The sequence below is a fragment of the Perna viridis genome, chromosome 3 (genome assembly GCF_037379345.1).
Source record: "Perna viridis isolate PV_CMFRI_1.1 ecotype Kerala chromosome 3, ASM3737934v1, whole genome shotgun sequence".
NCBI lineage: Eukaryota > Metazoa > Mollusca > Bivalvia > Mytilida > Mytilidae > Perna > Perna viridis.
The window spans coordinates 18,128,486-18,149,633 of NC_142447.1; the positions used below are offsets into that span (position 1 = coordinate 18,128,486).

General features: G+C 31.2%; 1 protein-coding gene across 5 annotated transcripts in view; it reads right to left on the bottom strand.

Annotated features, from left to right (window-relative positions):
* Positions 1–88: 88 nt before the first annotated feature.
* The window catches only part of LOC148621279 (uncharacterized), a 41,934-nt gene continuing 20,874 nt past the window's right edge, over positions 89–21,148 (bottom strand). For 2 of the 5 annotated variants that reach the window (XM_088575441.1, XM_088575442.1), the window contains exons 17-31: positions 20,690–20,762; positions 19,644–19,835; positions 18,539–18,648; positions 17,799–17,896; positions 17,013–17,105; positions 16,049–16,157; positions 14,788–14,934; positions 13,991–14,092; positions 13,321–13,446; positions 12,537–12,590; positions 11,720–11,889; positions 10,795–10,882; positions 9,796–9,962; positions 8,670–8,759; positions 89–4,044 (exon numbers count right to left, since the gene is read on the bottom strand). In XM_088575441.1, coding sequence (XP_088431567.1) covers positions 3,684–4,044; positions 8,670–8,759; positions 9,796–9,962; positions 10,795–10,882; positions 11,720–11,889; positions 12,537–12,590; positions 13,321–13,446; positions 13,991–14,092; positions 14,788–14,934; positions 16,049–16,157; positions 17,013–17,105; positions 17,799–17,896; positions 18,539–18,648; positions 19,644–19,835; positions 20,690–20,762 — 1,980 coding nt within the window. In that variant the 3' untranslated portion in view covers positions 89–3,683. The remainder of the gene's footprint in view (positions 4,045–8,669; positions 8,760–9,795; positions 9,963–10,794; positions 10,883–11,719; positions 11,890–12,536; positions 12,591–13,320; positions 13,447–13,990; positions 14,093–14,787; positions 14,935–16,048; positions 16,158–17,012; positions 17,106–17,798; positions 17,897–18,538; positions 18,649–19,643; positions 19,836–20,689; positions 20,763–21,148) is intronic. The other 3 variants (XM_088575445.1, XM_088575446.1, XM_088575443.1) reach the window with 3 other exon arrangements.

Here is a 21,148-nt window from a genome sequence, read left to right on the forward strand (position 1 = left end):
TGTATAAACCAAACCATTCTTTCAGTCCAAAAGATGTTTGGGTTTAGACAGGTACATGTATCACTGTATAAAAACACCAAAACACCAATACAAGATTGATTATTTATCTAAAAAAGGACAGCCATTATAAATAAAGTTTACATTACAATAGAATAAATAGTAACAATAACAATTACGTTGGAACTGACTCTTAATTGGTAATAATTGAGTAGAACTTAAAAACAGAAATAACACCAACGTTACAGCCAGTACGATGTGTGTGCCAAGTGCTGTAACAATATTTTTTGTTGCCAAACCTAATTTTGACATTAAATTTTTTTTTCTTTTTTATACAGCAGACATACTGATCCTGCTCCTTTTCAGACTACCAATTCAACTTTGGATGCTATTCCGATGAACTAAAACTAAAATAAGATAAAGTTACTGTAGAGTTCAAGTGTACTGTATCAGCTAACTGGTTTTCACATGTATTGGACACACACTAAGACCATTTTGAATTGAAAATATCAGTTTGAATGTGCATTTGAAAACAAATACATTTGTATACCATATGAAATACTAAAGTCTCAGATTTGATATATAAAACTTATTCTGAAACAATAATTCACAGATATCATTCAAAAGGTAAGAGTTATTACAGGACACTTTTGGCATGATTGGTTAATAGAAGAAATGTGGCAATATGACATGGCATTTCATTTTGACACATTACATGTAGAGTTTTTTTTCTAATTTTGTGATTGCATGCTAAATGTTAAAACTGGATGATAAGGCATGCATATGAAAATTAAATTCTTCAGAATTGATGACTTTCAGTTGTCACATATCGTCAACTTTGTTTGTCAATGGAAATATGTCAGATCAGAAACTATCACAAAATACACCCTTTGCAAGTGATGGGTACAAAAATAATGTCAGAATGCCAAGAACAACTTTATAAATCAAAGTGAAAAAAAACATCTTTACTTTTTTGTGCTATTAGCACTTGATATAAATTCACCGTACTTAGCCGAGGAGTTTAAGTACTTAACTGAGGAGTTTATGTACTTAACTGAGGAGTTTTCGTACTTAACTGAGGAGTTTACGTAAAATATATGAAAATTAAAATTCCCCATGATCTTTTATAACTGTGTTAAGTAAGAATTTTTTTTCAAGTGACTGTCTATATTAGGTATACATCATTCCAAAAGAGGCTACAAAAGTAATTTCTTTCAAAGGTTATATTAACTACACTGTTTTCACTTGAACTTTTCTACTGAAATATAACAAAATCTCATTTTTAAGCCAAAAAGAAATGCAATTCAACAAGTTTCTCCGTTACTTCATTTACAACAACGCATTTTACAAATCTTTTTTTTTTAAAGGTAGCATAGAGCTTTATCTGATAAAGGTTATCTTAAGGAATGTAACCTATGATTTCTGTCTGACAGGAAGTAAACTGGTGCAGATCATATGGTGCATATAAGGAAATTTAACACTGTGCCAACTTGACCTGTAGACAAGTCATAGATAAGACCTATTATTTATTGAAAAAACCACGCAAAAAAAAAATCGATGTGTTCATATGTAATCATGGAGGCTACCCAGTCATTGGTTGGCTAGAATAATATGTTTAAATAGGCTACATGTACTTTTAATTCTGTATGTGCCACTCTATTCTTGGTTATCATGTAAATGTGTTAGATGTCTGCCTCTTGTAACAGTGTAGCTGTCTGAAAAAAAAAGTACTGCAGACCTATTTATGGTCCTTTAAGACAAAGCGTATTTTTTGCCGTATTTATTGAAAATGAATCATAAAATCTTTTGTATCATTTTAACATGGATGTATAGAGATATTTTCAAATCATAGAGCGTAGTTTGCAGTCAAAAGGCGTAAAAACTATGCTGAAATTGTAGGGGTAAACAGGTCTGCTATCATCTATAGTCAGTCCATATAAAATTCAGGCACCACCCATGGTAACATGATTCATGGTATAGAAAAACCCACAACAAAGAATACTTTTTGGGTCTACATATGCTATATCTTTACAAAATTACAATTGTTTATGTATCCAGATCTGTACTTTTGAGAAAATCATACTTTAAATTCATCTCCAACTAAAATCAACCAAATGAAGCCAAATCAAGAACTGTAACTCTAGCAAAGTTTCAATTTCATGTACAATCAATATAATTTTATCTCAAAAGCCCAACAACCAGATGAAAAACTAAAATTGGTTATGTGACCAGTGACTGTTTATGAACAAGAAATAAAACTGAATTCAGTGGGTTTTTTGGCATGCATGAATCACCTTTTGTCTGTTTTATAAAGACTGCTACTTAAAAATTACCAAACTAAAAAATAACAAAATTAATAATTAGTATATAAACTTAACTGCTTTGCAAACTATTGCTTACCTCATCAAATATTATTTAACTCAACTTTTATGTAGAACATCTGTTAAAAACATTAAAATGTTGATGGGACAAATAAATGACATCATCAATTTACAACAAATAAAAACTCAAATGGACGGAGAAACTACAAAGTTTACAATAAAATTATAAAAGTTTTGCTTTTTTTAAAATCATAATGATATGTATGGTAAAAACTACGATTTCTCAATATGCAGAACTGATGTTTTAAGGCACCAGGAATTTTGTAAGGGTGTCAGTGAAATAAAATTATGAAATATGGAATTAAAAATCAAAATATGAGCAAAAATCACAGACAACAATCATATCACAGACATTTTAAATACAATAGCATGTAAATTAAAAAACAAATAGAGAGAATAAGAGAAAAACCCTGCCTGACAGATTGACACAACCATATGATTATTACTGTGATGTCAAGTTTTATTTATCAATTTAATAAAAATTAGACCTAGCCATTGCTTCAATCAGTCATTGCATGTAGGATCTAACAACACTCCATTTTACTTTCTGTTCTGATGACCTTTCTCCTCAGCCAATCAAATTTCATCTTTCATGACTTTGAAAGCATTATTCAAGGACAAACCCAGAGGAATCTGAAAAGGTCAGAGAGTAGACTGGAGTGTTGTTAGATCCTATATGACTGAATGGAACAATTCACAGGTCTAATTCTAATTAAGACTGTTTTATTTACAACAAAATTTATGGAAAATGACGATACAATTGTTTCTATGAGCAGAAAAATATGTGAAAAATTGGATGGAAAATAAAGTTACTTGTTATTAAATGAAAGCTTTCCTTTGGGAAAAAATAATTTACTTACTTACCTTAAATTGTATATAGATTTTATACCAAAATTGGAAACTAGTAACTGACTTATATTTTCTTATATACAAAAATATGAGAGAGAAAACAAATCATATCTGCAACATAAAGAAAAAAAAAACAATATTCTTTTCAATTCTGAGTTCTTTATTTTTTCTAAAATTTTGGAGATATCTCTGAGCTAAAATTTGGTTATTTTTATGTTAAGTGTATTAAAATAAATCATTTTTTCCCAAATATTCATACTCAAAATTAGACACAAATTTTATCCTATTTCACATTCAGCCATGATTAGTGCACAACAAAATATAAGAAAAGTGAAATCCTACTATCATATCCTTACCGCTACAATTAAATATAACTATATCCTTTCTACAAGTTAATGTATTTTAGAACAAAAGATTTAGTACCTGAAAAATATATCAAAGTTTTTCATTTTCTACCTAAAAGTCATCATGACTGGCTGTAGAATCTGCCAATTTCTTCAGTAATTTTTTCTTTTTCTTTTTCTTGCCAACAGAAGTTTCTGCAGGTAAGGGAGGTAATTGTCGTGGAGCAGATGCCATAGGAGGTTCAAAATGGATGTCTTCACCATATGAATTACGTTTGCTTGATCTAGAGGGAGGTTCATATGAAACATTTTCAAAATTTCTAGTTCTATGATGAGTGTCATATTGAGGTGAATAGTTTTCTTCATATGATTCAGAGTATCCTCCGAGAGGTTCTGGCCTCTCGCTGTCAACTCCTGGATAGTCATCATCATCATGCATTGTTTTCTTCTTCCCCTTCTTCTTTGATTTTCTCCTGTAAAAAAAATAACTTTTTGTACATCAAATGTCTTGTTCTCATATTTTTTTAAGTAGCAGTCTCTGTAAAAATCATGCAAATTCTGAAATATGTGATACACCCCATAAAAGGGTTCTCATTTTTATTTTTGTTATAAAGTTGCTTTATAGGTCTATATGATGAAATGTATAATTATTCAAATAAATCTGTCTGCTCTTGGGAGATAATACATTGAAAATCCAACAGTTTCTATTGTACTTCAGTGTCATTTAGAGAGTTATCTCCCTTAATTTCAAATTCTACAGTACATTCTATACAATTTTGATCTCTAAAGAACAAGGGTTATATGAAAAGCCAGTTGTTAATTTCTGTTTATTGTAATATTTCAAACAAAACATCAAAAATAAGAGTATGTAGATTTTCCAACCATGAATCACATTTTGCATGATTCTTAATTGGAGTGATACTTAACATGTAACAGTATGTATAACAATCCACGTTCAAATGTTATCAAATTTGTATCCCTTAATTTGAATTTTTTAACCCTTTTATTGATTTCTTGAAACTTGGTAAGCATGGTTCACAAAAAATGTTGTAACTTTAATTTCCAGTTGCATATTTCATGTTATTGATTTCCAGGTGTTTCTTTAATGCAATTATAAACATAACAGACATTTGATCATTTCAATTTTCTTCATATAACTTCCTGAGTACTGTTTATTTGCCTTTAGTGATACAGGTTCAAAACTTTTAGCAATGCTAAATTACTTTATACCCCCTGCTCCCAAATAACATGCATTTTTTGCCCTCCAAACTGAGATAGATCAAAATCCAAAACAGAAGGTGCTCAATGAAAATATGAAGTAAAAGATTCTATGATAACTGGCTTTAATTCCATTCAGTAGTTTAGGAAGAGTGGGAGATACTATGAGATGAATATCCCATATTCATAAATAGTTAAATCCATATTTTGCTGTGGTGCATTCAGATAAAATGTGAAATAGGAGGTGCTTATGTTAAATATTTAACAACCATTCTGTGTAAGTTTCATCAAATTCCATACTTCATAAAAAAAATATGGATGGATGGACAACCTTACCCAGATACTACAGACCCCCCCCCCCCCCCATTTTGCAAGTGGTGATATAAATGTAAAATTTTCACTTTAAGAAATATTGGAAAGAAAATGCTAAGCATAAATGACAATAATACTTAAAAGAAGAGAACTTAGTTGAAATAAAAAAATGTGCATAGATTGGGTTATAAAAATTTCAAGTTATTCCAACAGCAATAAAGGAGGGGGTGGACAGAGGAGTACTTCATCCCTGCTTCGCTCCCCCTCCTGCCCACTTCTTCCTGGTCCTATCATTTTACCCCTGGTTATTGTTTCAAGCCATAATCCCTGCTTCCCATGTTTTTCACTCTCCTTTTCCTGCCTCTTCAACCACCATTCCCAGACCCTTCAACCATCGATCCCAATCCACTCCACCACCATTCCCAATCCCTTCAACCATCAATTCCTGTTCCCTTAAACCCGGTATCCCCATTCCCCTGTCCACCCTCCCATAAAGAGAAGATTTAGTAATCTGTGTAAAAGGAAAAATGTATAATCTTATCTGTAAAATTTTATTGTACATTCTACACAAATTATCTCCCTTAGAAAAGAAAGTGAATTGCTTATTTAATGCAGAGTTAGATAAAATCTTCACTTTTTTTTTTACTAAGGGAGATAATTTGAAACTGAAAATATGTTTCAAAAAGAAATATAAAACAACTATGAAAAACAAAAGAGAGATTTTTTCTATGAAAATATATTTAAAGGTTTATTGTATTGATAATTTTCTTTAAAAAAAATTTTGAGTTATTACATGATATGAAAACAGACAGACAGACGGAGAGACATAGATACACAATAATATATCCATCAACAACAGACAGGCAGGTAGTAAACTGAAAGAAAAAAAGTCATCGGAGGAAAAATAAACCAACCAATACTGATTATTTTCATGTGTGTAGATATGGGTAGAATATTGTGATACAACAAATATATGTAAACAAATAGTCATAGAAAAAAATAAACATAAATTAGGAGTCGCAATTTCTAAAATTTAAAGGCTTTTTAATAGGTACATTCATAAATGAAATAAATAACGAAGTTTTTGTTTTTTTTTTTTTTTCAAACCAGTACTTATCACAATAACAAGATGGAACCTATTTTTGTAAGAAAAACTTCACATTTTAAAGACTTTTGCGGAAGTTCTAAGGCAACATAAAAAAAACTTGAAGACTTTTAAAAATTAATGTATGTATTTTTCAGGTGTTTCATTGATACAGGAAAACAATGTTTAAATCATCCGTTTTATTACCTTTTTCATCATATGAAAACAAAAACAATTGTACTGTGATGAAATCAATGTTCCAATCAATACATTTCTGTGAAATTATACAAGATGATTCAGCACAGCAATTAATTATTGTGATTACAATAAAGTGCATTTGAGAAGGACCATTAGCCAGAATAAGAGGAAGAAATTTGAAAAAAAAGGTTAGTATAAAATAAAAAAATACAAAAATATCAATTCACCGGTTCTGCATTTTTTATCTTTAAAATTGTACTGAAATTTACAGTAAAATATTATGTGTATTGGCAAAAGCTATTAAAGTAATATTGTAAAAATCATATTTATTCATTGAAGATGATTTATAATATGTTTAATCAATGGAAATAGAACGGAATATGGTGAAATGCAACAAATGCACCAGTATTCAGGGCTGTGGCTGGCAAAACAAAAATTTATTTAAGGAATGTTTCTAAAGTTAGAAACATCCCTTAATTTCTACTGTGTGACAGTCCAAATATTAAGAATTGATTTGAAGTCAAAATGTTTTTTGTTTGGAATTATTTGAATCGCAGAGTGCGAACCAATTAAAATTAATTATGTCATAATACTAATCCAGGTTATACAAAATAACCAGGTTTGCTCAAAGAAAATCAACCGATCAAAAAGCTTATTACAAATCAAATTAAATCATATTCATGTATATTTCCATCTGTTTTATTTTAGCACAACAGATATAAATTAAGAAAGAAGCTGACTATTCTAGTTATTTGCTAAAGCCATAAAACTATTAGGATGATTAATTGGAAATTGATAACCAAAAAATGATCAATTTTAAATTCTGTGATCAGCGGATTGATATTTGTGTTGCGACATTTTACTGGGAGAAATCTATTGCACAGGAAACATCCAATAAAACACTGTTATCCACATAATAATAACTTAATACAAGAGATCCTTCTTATATTATATTATAAACCTAATACAATGAAACCTGTCAAAACCAAACCCTGAAAGATCATCAACCTGTGTTAACCAGACACTTATAAAGTCCCTTAGATCATTTTTCATGACTTTGAATCTTTTGAAACACCTTTCTACACCATCCATTTTGCAAATCCAAAAGGGGTTTAAACCAAATACCTGTCTAAACCAAACCCTGAAACATCATCAACCTGTGTTAACCAGACGCTTATAAAGTCCTTTAGATCATTTTTTCATGAATTTGAATCTTTTGAAACCAAACACCTTTCTACACCATCCATTTTACAAGTCCAAAAGGGGTTTAAACCAAATACCTGTCTAAACCAAACCCTGAAACATCATCAACCTGTGTTAACCAGATGCTTATAAAGTCCTTTAGATCATTTTTTCATGAATTTGAATCTTTTGAAACCAAACACCTTTCTACACCATCCATTTTACAAGTCCAAAAGGGGTTTAAACCAAATACATGTCTAAACCAAACCCTGAAACATCATCAACCTGTGTTAACCAGACACTTATAAAGTCATTTAGATCATTTTTTCATGAATTTGAATCTTTTGAAACCAAACACCTTTCTACAACATCCATTTTACAAGTCCAAAAGGGGTTTGAACCAAATACCTGTCTAAACCCTGAAACATCATCAACCTGTGTTAACCAGACACTTATAAATACCTGTCTAAACCAATTCAATTTTAAAAGTCCATTTAAGGGCATTTGGTTTCGTTTGTAAAAAAATTCTTTCTTCTTTGTTTAGCACATTTTTGTCTTTCTAAAAAGTTCAACAATAAATATGACTAGAATTAGAACATTATAAGTTTCATAATGCAAGAAGTTGAATATTGAAAATTAAACTAAAATTATATAATATTAACATCAAAATAAGTAAGCCTTGGCTCGGTGAGGTTGTTATGGTATTGATATTAAATAATTCAAGATAATGTTTTGCAATATTCAACTTTCATGAGTTAAAAAACCTTTTTCACTTTGATTTTTTTTAATATTTGGCCACCTTACATACAAAATCTGTCAGGTGCAAATTCTAGAGATTATCCGTCTATGATGTCACCAGTTGTTAAGGGAGAACAGCTTAAGAAAGGTCACAATGTCGCTTTTGGCCAATCAGATTTGAAGAGAGTTTTTACTGTAAGCCCATAAAGGCTATCAGTTGACATATTAAGGCTAGCAGTTTAAATACTTGTAAGCCTATATATAAAATTAGATTAGCACCTTCAGCATAAAGTAAAATTTTCAGCACTTGTTAATACTGAGCATTATAAGCGTTGGAGCCAAACATTTACCACTGAGTCTACTTACTTTGCTGGTAGTTGTGCCCAAGGAGCTGCACTAGACTGTCCTCCTTGCTGCTGCAGTCTCTTCAATAAGGAGCTGTTCCTTCTATCAATACTACAAATTACATGTGTTAATATGTATTACAAGAATTGGTTGATTTAAACATATATAACATCGTTGGGAATTTTTCAGACCTTTCTATACGATTATATATATTCTTCCCCGTATCAATTTGATCCGATGGAGCAGTGTAGCGAAAACTCAACATTAGTATTGCAAAAAAATATGCAAATGCAATTTTTAAATATTGTACATTAAAGTCATTCGTATTTTTCATTGATACAATTTTTTTTTTAAAATGCCGTAATAAAAACATTATAATAATTTCTGAATATACAGTGCATTACAAAAATGGTTGATTTATGCCATTTTCTAAAGATTTATAAAATTCATATGACTCCTTCTTTGAGAACAAAATATAGCAGAAGGTAGAGTATAAAAAGAGGAAAAATACAGCAGAAGGTACATAACAAATAGAAGAAAAATACAGCAGAGGGCAGAGAATAAATAGAGGAAAAATACAGCAGAAGGTAGAGAACATATAGAGGAAAAATATAGCAGAAGGTAGAGAATAAATAGAGGAAACATACAGCAGAAGGTAGAGAATAAATAGAGGAAAAATATAGCAGAAGGTAGAGAACAAATAGAGGAAAAATACAGCAGAATGTAGAGAACAACTAGAGGAAAAATACAGCAGAAGGTTGAGATTAAATTTCTTTTAGTTCTACTGAACTATGAAAAGAGTGATTAGTGGTCATGGGGGAAGGGGCTAACACATCACAAAATTTACATGTCTGTGTTAGGCAGTAAGGCAGATTTTTCTGATCCAATTCTAAAACATAGCTTGACTGGTTGTTTACCCATGTATTTTTCATAACTCCTCAAGAACAGTAACTCCTCTGTTATTCTTAGAAGAGTTACTGTCCTTGATTGTAGAGATACTTATGAAATAAAATATTTCAGCACATACTAGGAAATGGGACTGCTTTGGTCTGCAGATTGATAGATATCTACCAAATTAATGAAAAAACTTCTTTCTGCATCTAAAATTTTAGAGAAGAAATGGCAGAAAAGTCCCAGAAGGACCTACCTTCCAGATGTCCCTTTCTTCAATGGTATCTGTTCACCATACAAAGTTGTCATAATATCCTTAATTTCAGCATCTGACTTAGTAGGGAATAGCATGTTCAACACAGCCTCTACCTCTCCTTGCTGTAGCTTGCCATACTTTATCAATCCTCCTATAAACTCTAATTCCTGAAATACGTCAGATTTTAAATATGGGGAAAAATAGAGAAACTCATACCGTACAGTTTTCACCAGTGCCAACTTTTGCAATTTGCTCTATGAATATAGATATTAAATGTTCACAGACTTTATTTTTCATGTCTCCAGATTGAATAGACTAGAAATTATATGTAAATATCTTGACTTAAATTTGGCATGCTTTTTAATTTCCTGGTTACTCAAACTTTGCAAATACAGATAATTAAGAAGGTATATCAAATTAATAACTGTTATGACATCAATCTTTGAGATCTTATAAAGCACCAAACATTAATTGTAAAAATATAAAAGAAAAAAGAATTTAAAAATCTGACAAATTTGCCATTATATTGATAAGACATCTTTGTACATTAAAAAAACATTTAGACGAAAGAGGCACAGGTCCACAAGTCTAAAAGTTGATTTCTTCATTTTTACATGGCAAAAATAAAAATAAAAATCCTGGTGGGAGGTGGGGTGGGGTGGGGGGGGTGTGCTATTTACATTGCTTTACAGAAAAATAAATGATGAGGGGGTGTTTTAATGTTTTATTAACTTACTTCCCAGAGGTAGGGCTTGGGAAGAACAAAAGAATTTTACTCCCGGAAGTGTATATTGAGCATGTTCTATGCATGATTACTGACTATCACCCAGTTAGCAAGAAAGAATAAGGCACCATTACAACAAAGGGGAACGATGCTAGAATCAACAACTGTTTGTTGTTGGTCTTACAATGTCCTTGATGTTTTTTTTTTCAATCTTTGCGCCATAACTGAGATCTAATCAATAGTGATTTTGAAGGTTTAACATATGTGCAGCCTACCTGTTCCTGCATTTGCTGCATGCGCCTCAGATTAAATTCTTGTCTCATATTCTCCAATGTCTGGGCTATTTCTCTGTCTAACTGATTCCTAAAAAAAAAGAATGAGAAGAGAAGCATAAATATTTACAAAAGCAAGCTCCCTTAGGAATAATGCAAATAAAGAAAAAGAAGATTAACTGAACTTCTTTAAACATTTTTGTACGTCCTAAATTCATTCAGAAACTTGTTTATTTAAATATCAAAACACAAGCAAAACTGTTATCTAACGTAAGAAAAGTAGTGAAATTAGCCAAAACTGACTACTTTTATTCTTTTGAAATATTTCTTGCCATTTTTTTATTACTAAGGAGTTTTTTAATGTCCTTGACTATGTTACTATTATGAGTCTTGCATGGACAGACAAACTATGAGGGCTTTATAATGTAGTTATTTTATAAATCTTTTTGTTCACTACATATGTCACTAAAAGACCATTCAATCTTTTCTTCACTTCCCAACTGTCTTTACTGTTTACCAAAATATTAATGCAACTTCTAAATTTTGATCATTGGTAAATAAACTCCATTCGATATTACAAAAAAACATACCTAAGCTCTAGATTAACAAAGAAAAAAAAAACAATAAAAAAGAAATCTGTGAACCAATGCTCACTTATGATACCTCATTCCAATTCTGAAGTATTTAGTTAAAATATAAACCAAGTAATCAACCAGGCAGTTATTCTTACCCAAGCCTGAAATTAAAACCCAAAATATAGCACACCTATATTAAGCTTGTGACAAAATGTCTAGAAGCTGTGACAAGTAGTTGAAGAGAAAAACTGTCATCACAAAAGTGTGTCAGACAGATGAACAGTCAGATGTACCAAGATAATACAGTGTACCCTTTCTTTCAAAGCGGGGTATGGTTACAACAGTTTTCATACCTAAATTCCTCCATGGCAATCATTTGTTTGTGAAGTAACAGAGCCTCCTTTATCCTCATGGCCGTTTTATTTTTAGCATTAGCCAGAATCTGCTGTAGCTCTGCTTTCTGTTGGGTTTCCATTGCTTTTTGTCTAGCTTCTAGTTTATCTCTCAGTTTCTTTTTCAATAACTGAAATAAACAATTAGTCAATGTAACAACATACTGAATTATTCATACCAGTGTTTGCTTAGGCCATTCAAAGATTAATTTTAGTTGCCAGGCCAATTTTTTTTATTAGGCCATTCAAAGTTTAATTTTAGGTGCCAGGCCAATTTTCACGATAACCAATGAGGAAGGTTGACATTTCTTTTACTGTTTTCTTGCCCAAATAACATAATGAGAGTGCTTGCTACATTGTTCATGGCCAGTTTGAAAGACGTTTTCGTTAACTGTGAAAGAACAATTGTTTCGTGGTGTACCAATTTTCATGTTTTTCATGGGTAGGCCAAACCAAAAAATTTCGTTGCCAACAAAAATGGGAAACCCATTGATGGGTATACTGAAAACCTCAAAACCACAAATTCAAGAATCCACAAACTTGTGTTTCTTCCCTAATCCACGAAAATTTTATCCATGAATTAAAGTACTTTCACAGTAATTGATATGGCAATAATAGATAATGGAGCAGGCTCAATAGACATAAAGTAAGGCATGAGGAACAAGAAATAATTTAAATCTGACCTCCTTCATTGAAGTAAATCAAAAACAAAATTCCTTGTACCAAATAGAAAAAAGATTTCTCCGGATACTTAAAAAAAAAAAATCCATTATTTTACCTTTTCCTGTTTATTTCTTTGTTCTTCCATATTTCTGCTTAGTTCATCTTGTGCCTTGAATTAAAATAATGTAAACAATAATTTAAAAAAAACAATTTAAAACAGTACAAGCAATACACAGCAACACTTAAAATCTAAAAATAGTATCAACACAAAAATGTTGTGGTTGTTATATCCAAGGTTAAATATGATGAGATTTTTTGGGAAAAAACACTTACATAGCCTAGTCTATAAGATAGAAAATATCAGCCTCAGAGTATTTGTTATTACACTAAAGTCCACAGGATTTAAATTGACTTTCAATGGTAAAACTGAAAGGTCCTGGGCATCTTTTGCATCCGAAATGAAAGGTCCTCTATTAGAATAATTGTAAATATGGAAGGTCCAGATCCAGACCTAGGTAAATATTTCAAAGGCCTTGTATCAAAAACTAATTACCAAGTTATCAGGTCATTGTGTGATGATATGACAGTTTGACTTCTAATCGTTACACATGTATGCAATACATAGTATAAGAAATAATCATATGATAAATACACACCGTATACGTTTTTTTTTCGAATTTGTCTTCAAAAACTGGGTGAGGTTTTTTTTAGGCTAAATGTAATTTTCACGGCAGAAAATTGTTCAATGAATAAAACAAAGATGAAGAACTTTATCTGCATAAATATTTTGCATGATTTAATTTACGAGTACCAACTTTGACCGCAAATATATATAAAATTAAATCACAGTAAAAATAACCACTTACGTGCTTAAACAAAACTGAAATTTCTATTCCTACCTGTTTATGTCTCTGCAATATCTTCTGTGTTTCAGCATCATCTAACAAGTTCTTAGAATTCAAGTCTTCTAACAAGTTGGACTTGAGACTGTTAATAGCTTTCTGTTGTTCTTCTATCTTGGCAATCTAAAAGACATGGCTATTATGTAATGACTTAGGAAATATTATTGTTTGTAGAAATTGTTCTAAGTTCAGCCATGGTTTTATGAGTTAAAAAAAAAAACAAAGCAGATATTGGCAAAATTGGAAGTAAATACACAGCAAAAAAGGAATCGTATTGATAAAATTTGGATTTGAAAAAAAGCTTAACTCTGATGACTGATTTAAAGCAGAAAAAAATAAGGTATACAAATTATGCGTTCCTTATCCAATTTTTCTATGGAGAAAGTTGTTAATGAACTAAATGAAATGATAATATAATGATTGTATAGTTATTTATCAGTGCAAGAATGAAATCGAAAATTTTATGCAATACTTAAAAATTGAAAGAAAGTTAAATAACATTTACACCTAATAATTAGTAAATTCACAGTAAAATAATTTCAAAATTCCAAAAATAAACACAAATTGTCCCCTTTTATAATTTAAAACTTTAGATTTTTAACATCTCAGAAATTTTCTGATAATCTTAATCTTATTACATTAAACAAAAGTTAACTGACTGGCTTACCTCCCTTGCTTTAGACATCTGTAAGGAAGCTACCATGGCTCCAAGTCTTTCTTCCTGATCCTTCAAGGCTTGAGCTCTTTCCTTCATCATTTCTATTCTGACCTGAAATGGAATAGAAGTTAAAAGTTAAAACTGAAATACTGTGAGCAAATCAATGCTATTTATTGTTAATGCATGAAAATCTGTTTTAAAATCGTCAATATATACATTAGACATTAACAAGACAAGTAACGCTAAATTTGAACAATATGCAGACACAAGCCATTGACTAGTTGGACATTTTTAACAAAAACGGAGACAACCCATTTTTTTAAATAAAAGCTTTCAAGCTTAAATTCTATCCAGGGTTTTCTTTTTATTAATCTATAAATGGAACAACCATTACGAAACATCACATGATTTTTCTAACCACCTTGAAGACAGATAACTTCTGCACTTCAACTGATTGATTGCATGATTATGGTTTAACATACATATTTCAGGACAAGAACAATTTACCAATCAAACAGACCCTGCTTTGTACTAGTCTGACACACTGAGCCAGATCTTTAATATGCTAGCTTATAGAAGCAACAGCCTGCAGGTAGGCATGTCATTCCACATTATTCTGACTCGAGTCAACCAGTTGATTCTCAATTACCTCTTAATAACACCGTGCTTGACAGAGAAGCAAATACCAATTTAATAGTCTTTGGTGTGACTCAGCCAAGGATTGAACCAACAACCTCCCACACTCAAGATGAGCACGTTACCCTGAGAGCACTGAGGCAGCCTACACCTTTTTTTAGTAGGTTTACCTCATCCAGAGCATCATCCATATTGAGTCTGTTGCCTTGTAAAACAGCCATACGGTTTTCAGCTTGAGCTTTCATTAAGGCCATCTTCTTTCTCAATCCTTCCTCATCTTCATCCTCAGCATTATGTTCCAGTTTCCTCTGCAGATTCTATGTTTAAAAATTTAATTTGGAGTAGTGGTTTAAATTCTTAATTTTAAACATAAATACTCATACTAGATAACCATTTAGTAGGTACATTCTTATTAGATGGACAAAATGTGCATCAATTGTAATACATCAGGCAAAATAAAATAATTTCTTGGATTTCAGACCTTCTTTTGTCACCTCTGAGGATGCAATATTACCTTTTTCATCCTCACATTAATGCAATAATAAAAAATAAACAACCCACATAATTTTTTTTTTGTTTTTAAACTTTTAAACCCTAATCACTTTTAGACAGCAATGGAAAAAGTTTTTTTAAAAAATATCAGCCTTCGACATTGGTTTCTATGATAAATGACCTGAGAACAAAGAAATTCATTTCGAATGATAAGAAGACATAAGCCTAAATTTTAAAATTTTGAACCTTTGAACTGGTAATTGTCTAAAATTTCTCTTTCATATCAATTTTCTTCAATTCAACAAAATACCTGCTTCATACAAACAAAATCTTATTACTAAACAGGGTTGTTTGATATACTTTACACTATATTGTAAAACTATTACTCTTTGTGGTGTACTAATTTATGCAATTTTCGCAATGAACAGAAAAGAGCAAAAAATAGTTCCTACATAGCTGATTTTTTATCACTGTAGAATGCTTATCATTTTCTGAAACCACGAAAATTAACATCCCTGAATATCTTCACTTGACAGAATCCGTGAAAATTAGCAAACACGAAAATTAATATGTTAACAGTATAGTAATATGCTTTTAGGCTATGCCTATGATGGACGGAGCTCAAAGTTGTAAGTGCCTCTGCACTAGCACAATTGTCTACTTCCATGTCAACAAATTTCATCACTTCCATCAACTTTTTAGCCATTCATAGTTCTGGTCTTACATTCTACATATATAGGACGTTGCTGACGCTCTCTTCATATGAATAAAAAAAAATCATTTACCTTGTGCATACTGTATTTAATCATGATTGAATGATTAAATGCAGGATACACATTATTGCTTAATCATGATTGAATGAAGGATGCATATATTCATAGTGACTATCACAAGTAAATGTAAAATCATTGTCCTTTTAAAACAATAATGTAAACATACTTCACTGTCAAGTGCTTGTTTTTCTTGTAAATGTTGCATTAACTGAGCTTTCTTCTGAGATAGTTTCTCCTCAAGCATTCTCTTCTGTCTCAACTTGTTCAAAGTCAAGCTAAAATGAAAAATAAACATTTTAAGACTTTTTCAACCTTATTTTTTGTAATAACTCTAAGAATCTTAGTTGTGTTAAGTTTTTTGTGGTATAAGTTTTTTGTTCTTTAAGTTAAAAACAACTTTTTCATAGCAGTGAGCACATTGCAGAAAAAAAAGCAGAGAAAAATGCATGTTTGAAACTGCATGTGTAATGAGTTCAATTTTTTTTCTACTCAGAATAGTAAAAACCATTTGGTACCATTCTGATGTTAGAAAATTAAGAATTAGGTATACTTTAGAACGTAACTTATGGATACATATTGATGTTCAAAAGCACAATAATCAACCCATGTAACAGATCAGGATATAAACTTGTATCAGAATATTTATATATCAGTTCATGGGGTTAAGGGAGTCAGATTATGCTTTCATATTTCAGTCAAATAAAATGTAACCCTCTCAGGCTCTTTCTTTTCCTGTAAACCCATTTCATATATGGATTATTTTCTACACGTCACAGTTTTCCTTCCCTCTTTCATCTTCCCTGGATTTGACTTCTCATGACCAACTCGGTGGATATTCTAACAAAAGCATAGGAAGGTTACCCTACCAGTGCACCTGGTCCATGCTCCAATTTTGTTAGTGGAGTTTGAGTTGCTCATTTACTTATGTTGCTTTGTACATATTAGTTTGGTTATTTAATGTTCTTTGTTGTGTATATCTGTTTTCCATGTCTGGTCTTTGTCCCTGGATTACATTCTGTTGATTTCCACTAGAATCTTGGTTCCTTTAATTGCTCCATCAGCCTCTTTCTTCTCCCATAAACCCATTCAATGCATGGATTTTTTGCAGATATCTCTCAGAATTCTCCTACCTATTTTCTAGCTTGACCATCTGTTTTTCATGTTCTTTCATAATTCTGTCCCTTTCTTCATCTGATATACTCATCTGGCCACAGATCAGTTTACTGAAAGGAAACAAAACAGAAACTGTAATATAATGAAATGTGAAACATTTTAAACACATCTATGAACCTTAAAAAACAAAACATAACAAAATATGACCCATATCAATATAGTTCTATAAGGGATAAAAAAAATCAAAGTTTAAAATGAATTTGTAATAGTATATTTTGGTGGTCATTTATTTTTGTGGAGTTCTAATTTTGATGGCATTCATAAGCAACTACAACAACAAATTTATTTAAGAATTGAGTGTTCCATTTTTGATGTTTCTTTTGCAGATAAAAGGGCTGACTGTAGCTGATTTAAAAAAAAAAACACATTATCAATGATGTGCGATTGCCCAACGCTTTTACATGCCAATGAAACATTTAATTCTTATCATTACATTTGATTTGTTTCTTTCATCTATATCAAAGTGTCCATGGTGGTGAACACCGTTTCATTGATTTTTATTACATAAAAAATAGGTAATATAGAGTGATCATAAAAGTAGTCAGGTAATTGTGGGCGTGGCCTGTATAAATAGCCAGAAATGTATTTCACTGACTCTGGATTTTCCTATGAGGTTAGCATCTTTTAATAATATGTATAGTAAATGTAAATGTATAAATATGAATAAAATGCACTTTTTTTCTTTTAAAACATAAACTGAAACCATTAAAAAACATAATACTTAAGTATCTGATGAAACCTACTTGACAACTTTGGATTCATAATCTCGTAATTCCTTCTGCTCAACCTTTTCCTGTTCTTTCTTTCTGGCCCATTCCTGCCTTCTCTTGGCAAGTACTTCCTATAAATTAATTAAGTTATAATTAATCTTTAAGGAGTCAAAATTCAAACTGAAATCAAATACAGATTTTATCTAAAGATGTCAATGACTTATGCACTAGAAAAAAATGCTAAATATAGCTTTTTAGGCATTTTACATCAATCTCATGTAAGCATCAAAGTAACATGGATTGATTTCATTCTTTTTCAAATTAATGCTTGATAGGTTATGGTGAAATTGAATATGATACAAACATATCAATGATTTCAAGAGTTATTTCCCTTACCCTAGGTCTACCTCCTTAATTGCCTCCCAAAATGGGACAAGGCATTAATAACATGGTTTACAGTCAGCATAAGTGATGAGAAAAGTGCTTATTTTTTTGTTTTTATTGTAAAATTTTGTGTTTTTGAGATAAAAAGTATTGTATACAAAAAATTTGGTGTTTCTATTTAAAAGGATGCTAAATGATGCATTATTTAAAATATTTAAGCACAGAGTAAATATTTTGAGGAATTTATTTTGGCATTTTCAGACAGACCACTAAAATATGCCAAAAAAAGCACCCAGCAAAGTTACCCACTATACAGCTGATATGGTAAGAATGAGGCTTATAAAAAGTGAAAACCTGAGAACCCAGAAATTAATTTATGTCAGCCTTACATCAATATGTTTCCTCTGTTGTTCCTGTGCCTGTTTCTGTCGGGATTCCAACTTGTCAACTTCATTTTGGTGTTTGGACAACAAACCATTGATTCTGGATCTAGACATTCCTGGATTAAACAAATAATTTGAAAATGGTTAAGTAATACAAATTCTTCCATTTGTTAATACATGGATTTAATATGAAAAAATTGATGGCTCTTAACATCAATCAAAACTATTAGCAACAGAAAACATGTTTTGAAAAAGAAACCTTACATTAAAAAGCTTTGCATAAAAAAATCAATTCACATCACCTTAATCCAAAATGTTAATCAAATGATACTGACAGGATCATCATTACATCAACAGACTCCAAAAACAGAAGTACAAAACTAAATCTAAAATTTATATACCAGTACACAACAAAAAATATAACTCAACTTATTTTGTACAGTGAAATCTGACTATTAAAACCAAACCCTGATTAAACCAGAAATATGACAAAACGTGATATCTTTGTGTTTGCATCATAACAACCAAAACAGTTTCCATGCAATTTGAACCTATCTAAACCAAACAAAACTTTCAGCTGGCAAGAAATATGGTTTAGACAGGTTTTACTAAGATTGAACCAAATTTCCATAAAGGCAAAATCCTGTTCTGGAAAAAAAAATCAGGAACAAGGACCAAACAATGGTGGAAACAAACAAAAATGTACAGACACAATCAAAACATACATTAGACAAAACATTAACTCAGAGTCTCAGATCTGACCAATAACTAAGAGCACAGAGCAGATGCAATATCTGCTTTTTCACAAATTTATTATATACTGTGAAAGTACTATAGATCGTGGGGTACCAATTATCGTGGTTTTCATGGGTAGGCCAAACCAGGAAATTTGGTTCCCAATGAAAAGGAGAATCCCATTGATGTGTATACTGGAAACCTCAAAAACACGAATTCAAGAATCCATGAACTTGTATTTCTTCCCTAATTGACACAAAAATAGGTCTCCATGAATTAAAGTACTTTCACAGTATATAGAGAGGTAAGATAAATATCTCCTCATGATGAAGATAGTTGCCAGTTCTGCACATCCACATGTTCCTTAATGTTGTACCTTCTTGCTCTAATTTCTTAATCAAGTTCTCCTCCAAAACGTGAAGTTCTTCCTTAGTTTTATCCAAAGATTCATCACGAAGATCCTCTAATTCTCTGGCATGGTCCTCATCAATGTTCTTTTCCAGTTCATACAACTCTTGTCTGTGTTTAGATTGGAGTTGGGCTTTCTCTGATAAATAGTTCTCTGGGTCTGAAAATGGAATTAATAAAAAGTAAAATTGAAACATAAAGTTGCTTATGTTGTCCTGCTATGTTTACACACACTCATTCCATACATTAAAACTGGGCATAAAACAGGAAGTTGATACTGAACAGTAATCAAAATGACTTACAATATATATAAAGCCACATGCCAAATTTGAAATAAATTCATCAATTGACAGCTAAGATATTTGTAATGAAATCTGGATGGAAGTGAATTAAGTAGCAGTCCACATAAAATTCAAACACTGCCTATAGTAAGGTGATTCATTGTGTAGAAAAATCCATGGAACAAACAATGATTTTTTGGTCCACATGTGGTATATTTTCATGTGACAATTGTCTTTTTTGTAATTACCGGTAGGTCTGTACCTTTGAGAAACTACACTTTAATGTCCCACTGAAATCAACCAAATCAAACCAAATCAGGAACAATAACTCTTGCAAAGTGCTAATTTCATGTGCAATGTAAATTTTACCTCAAAAGTGCAACATCCAAATGAAAAACTAAGACTGGTTTTGTGGTCTATAGCTGTTTCTGAACAAGAAATAATGTGAATTTGGTGGATTTTTGACATGCTTGAATCACCTTGTGCCTGATTTTTATAAAGATTGCAACTTGTTGAGTGCAGGTGTACTTTCATAGTACCTTTCTTATCAGTTGTAATTCCAAAAGCTGTTTCAATCTTTTAAGCTAAAAAATTTTAATGAAGCAAAATGCAAGATATGGTTTTAGAGCATTCAGGAGAATTAAATAAAAAATTATTGTACATTTAACAGAAATACAAGTAAGCCAATAATGCTTTGATGAGATCTAAATATACAGTAACACCCTGTACATACCAACAGGACCCTCAGCTTGAGATCCAACACTTCTGGCTTCAAAATCTTCCATCTTAGCTTTCTGTTCTTTTTTCTGTAAACAAATTATTTCATAAATAGATGCCACAATAGAATAAATCTTGAAATCAGTGATATATTTGTATTATATTCAATTACATCAAAGCCCATCAAGCTTTCACATGAAACAGAATTAAATCAGTCCAAGTTGCTTACATGAGGTTGATGTAAAATGCTGAATACAAACATTCCAATGATTTGTAAGAGTTGTGACCCTTATCCTAGGTCTACTTCCTTAAGGTCTAGAGACAGTAAACCTGTTTTAACCAAGCACCTTTTTAACTGTAGAATTTGTTAGCTTGACACAGGTGTTTGCTACATCCATGTTCAAAATATAATTCAAATGATATTTAGGGACTTAAAAAATGTATCTAAAGATAAATTTAAGACAGGATATCAATT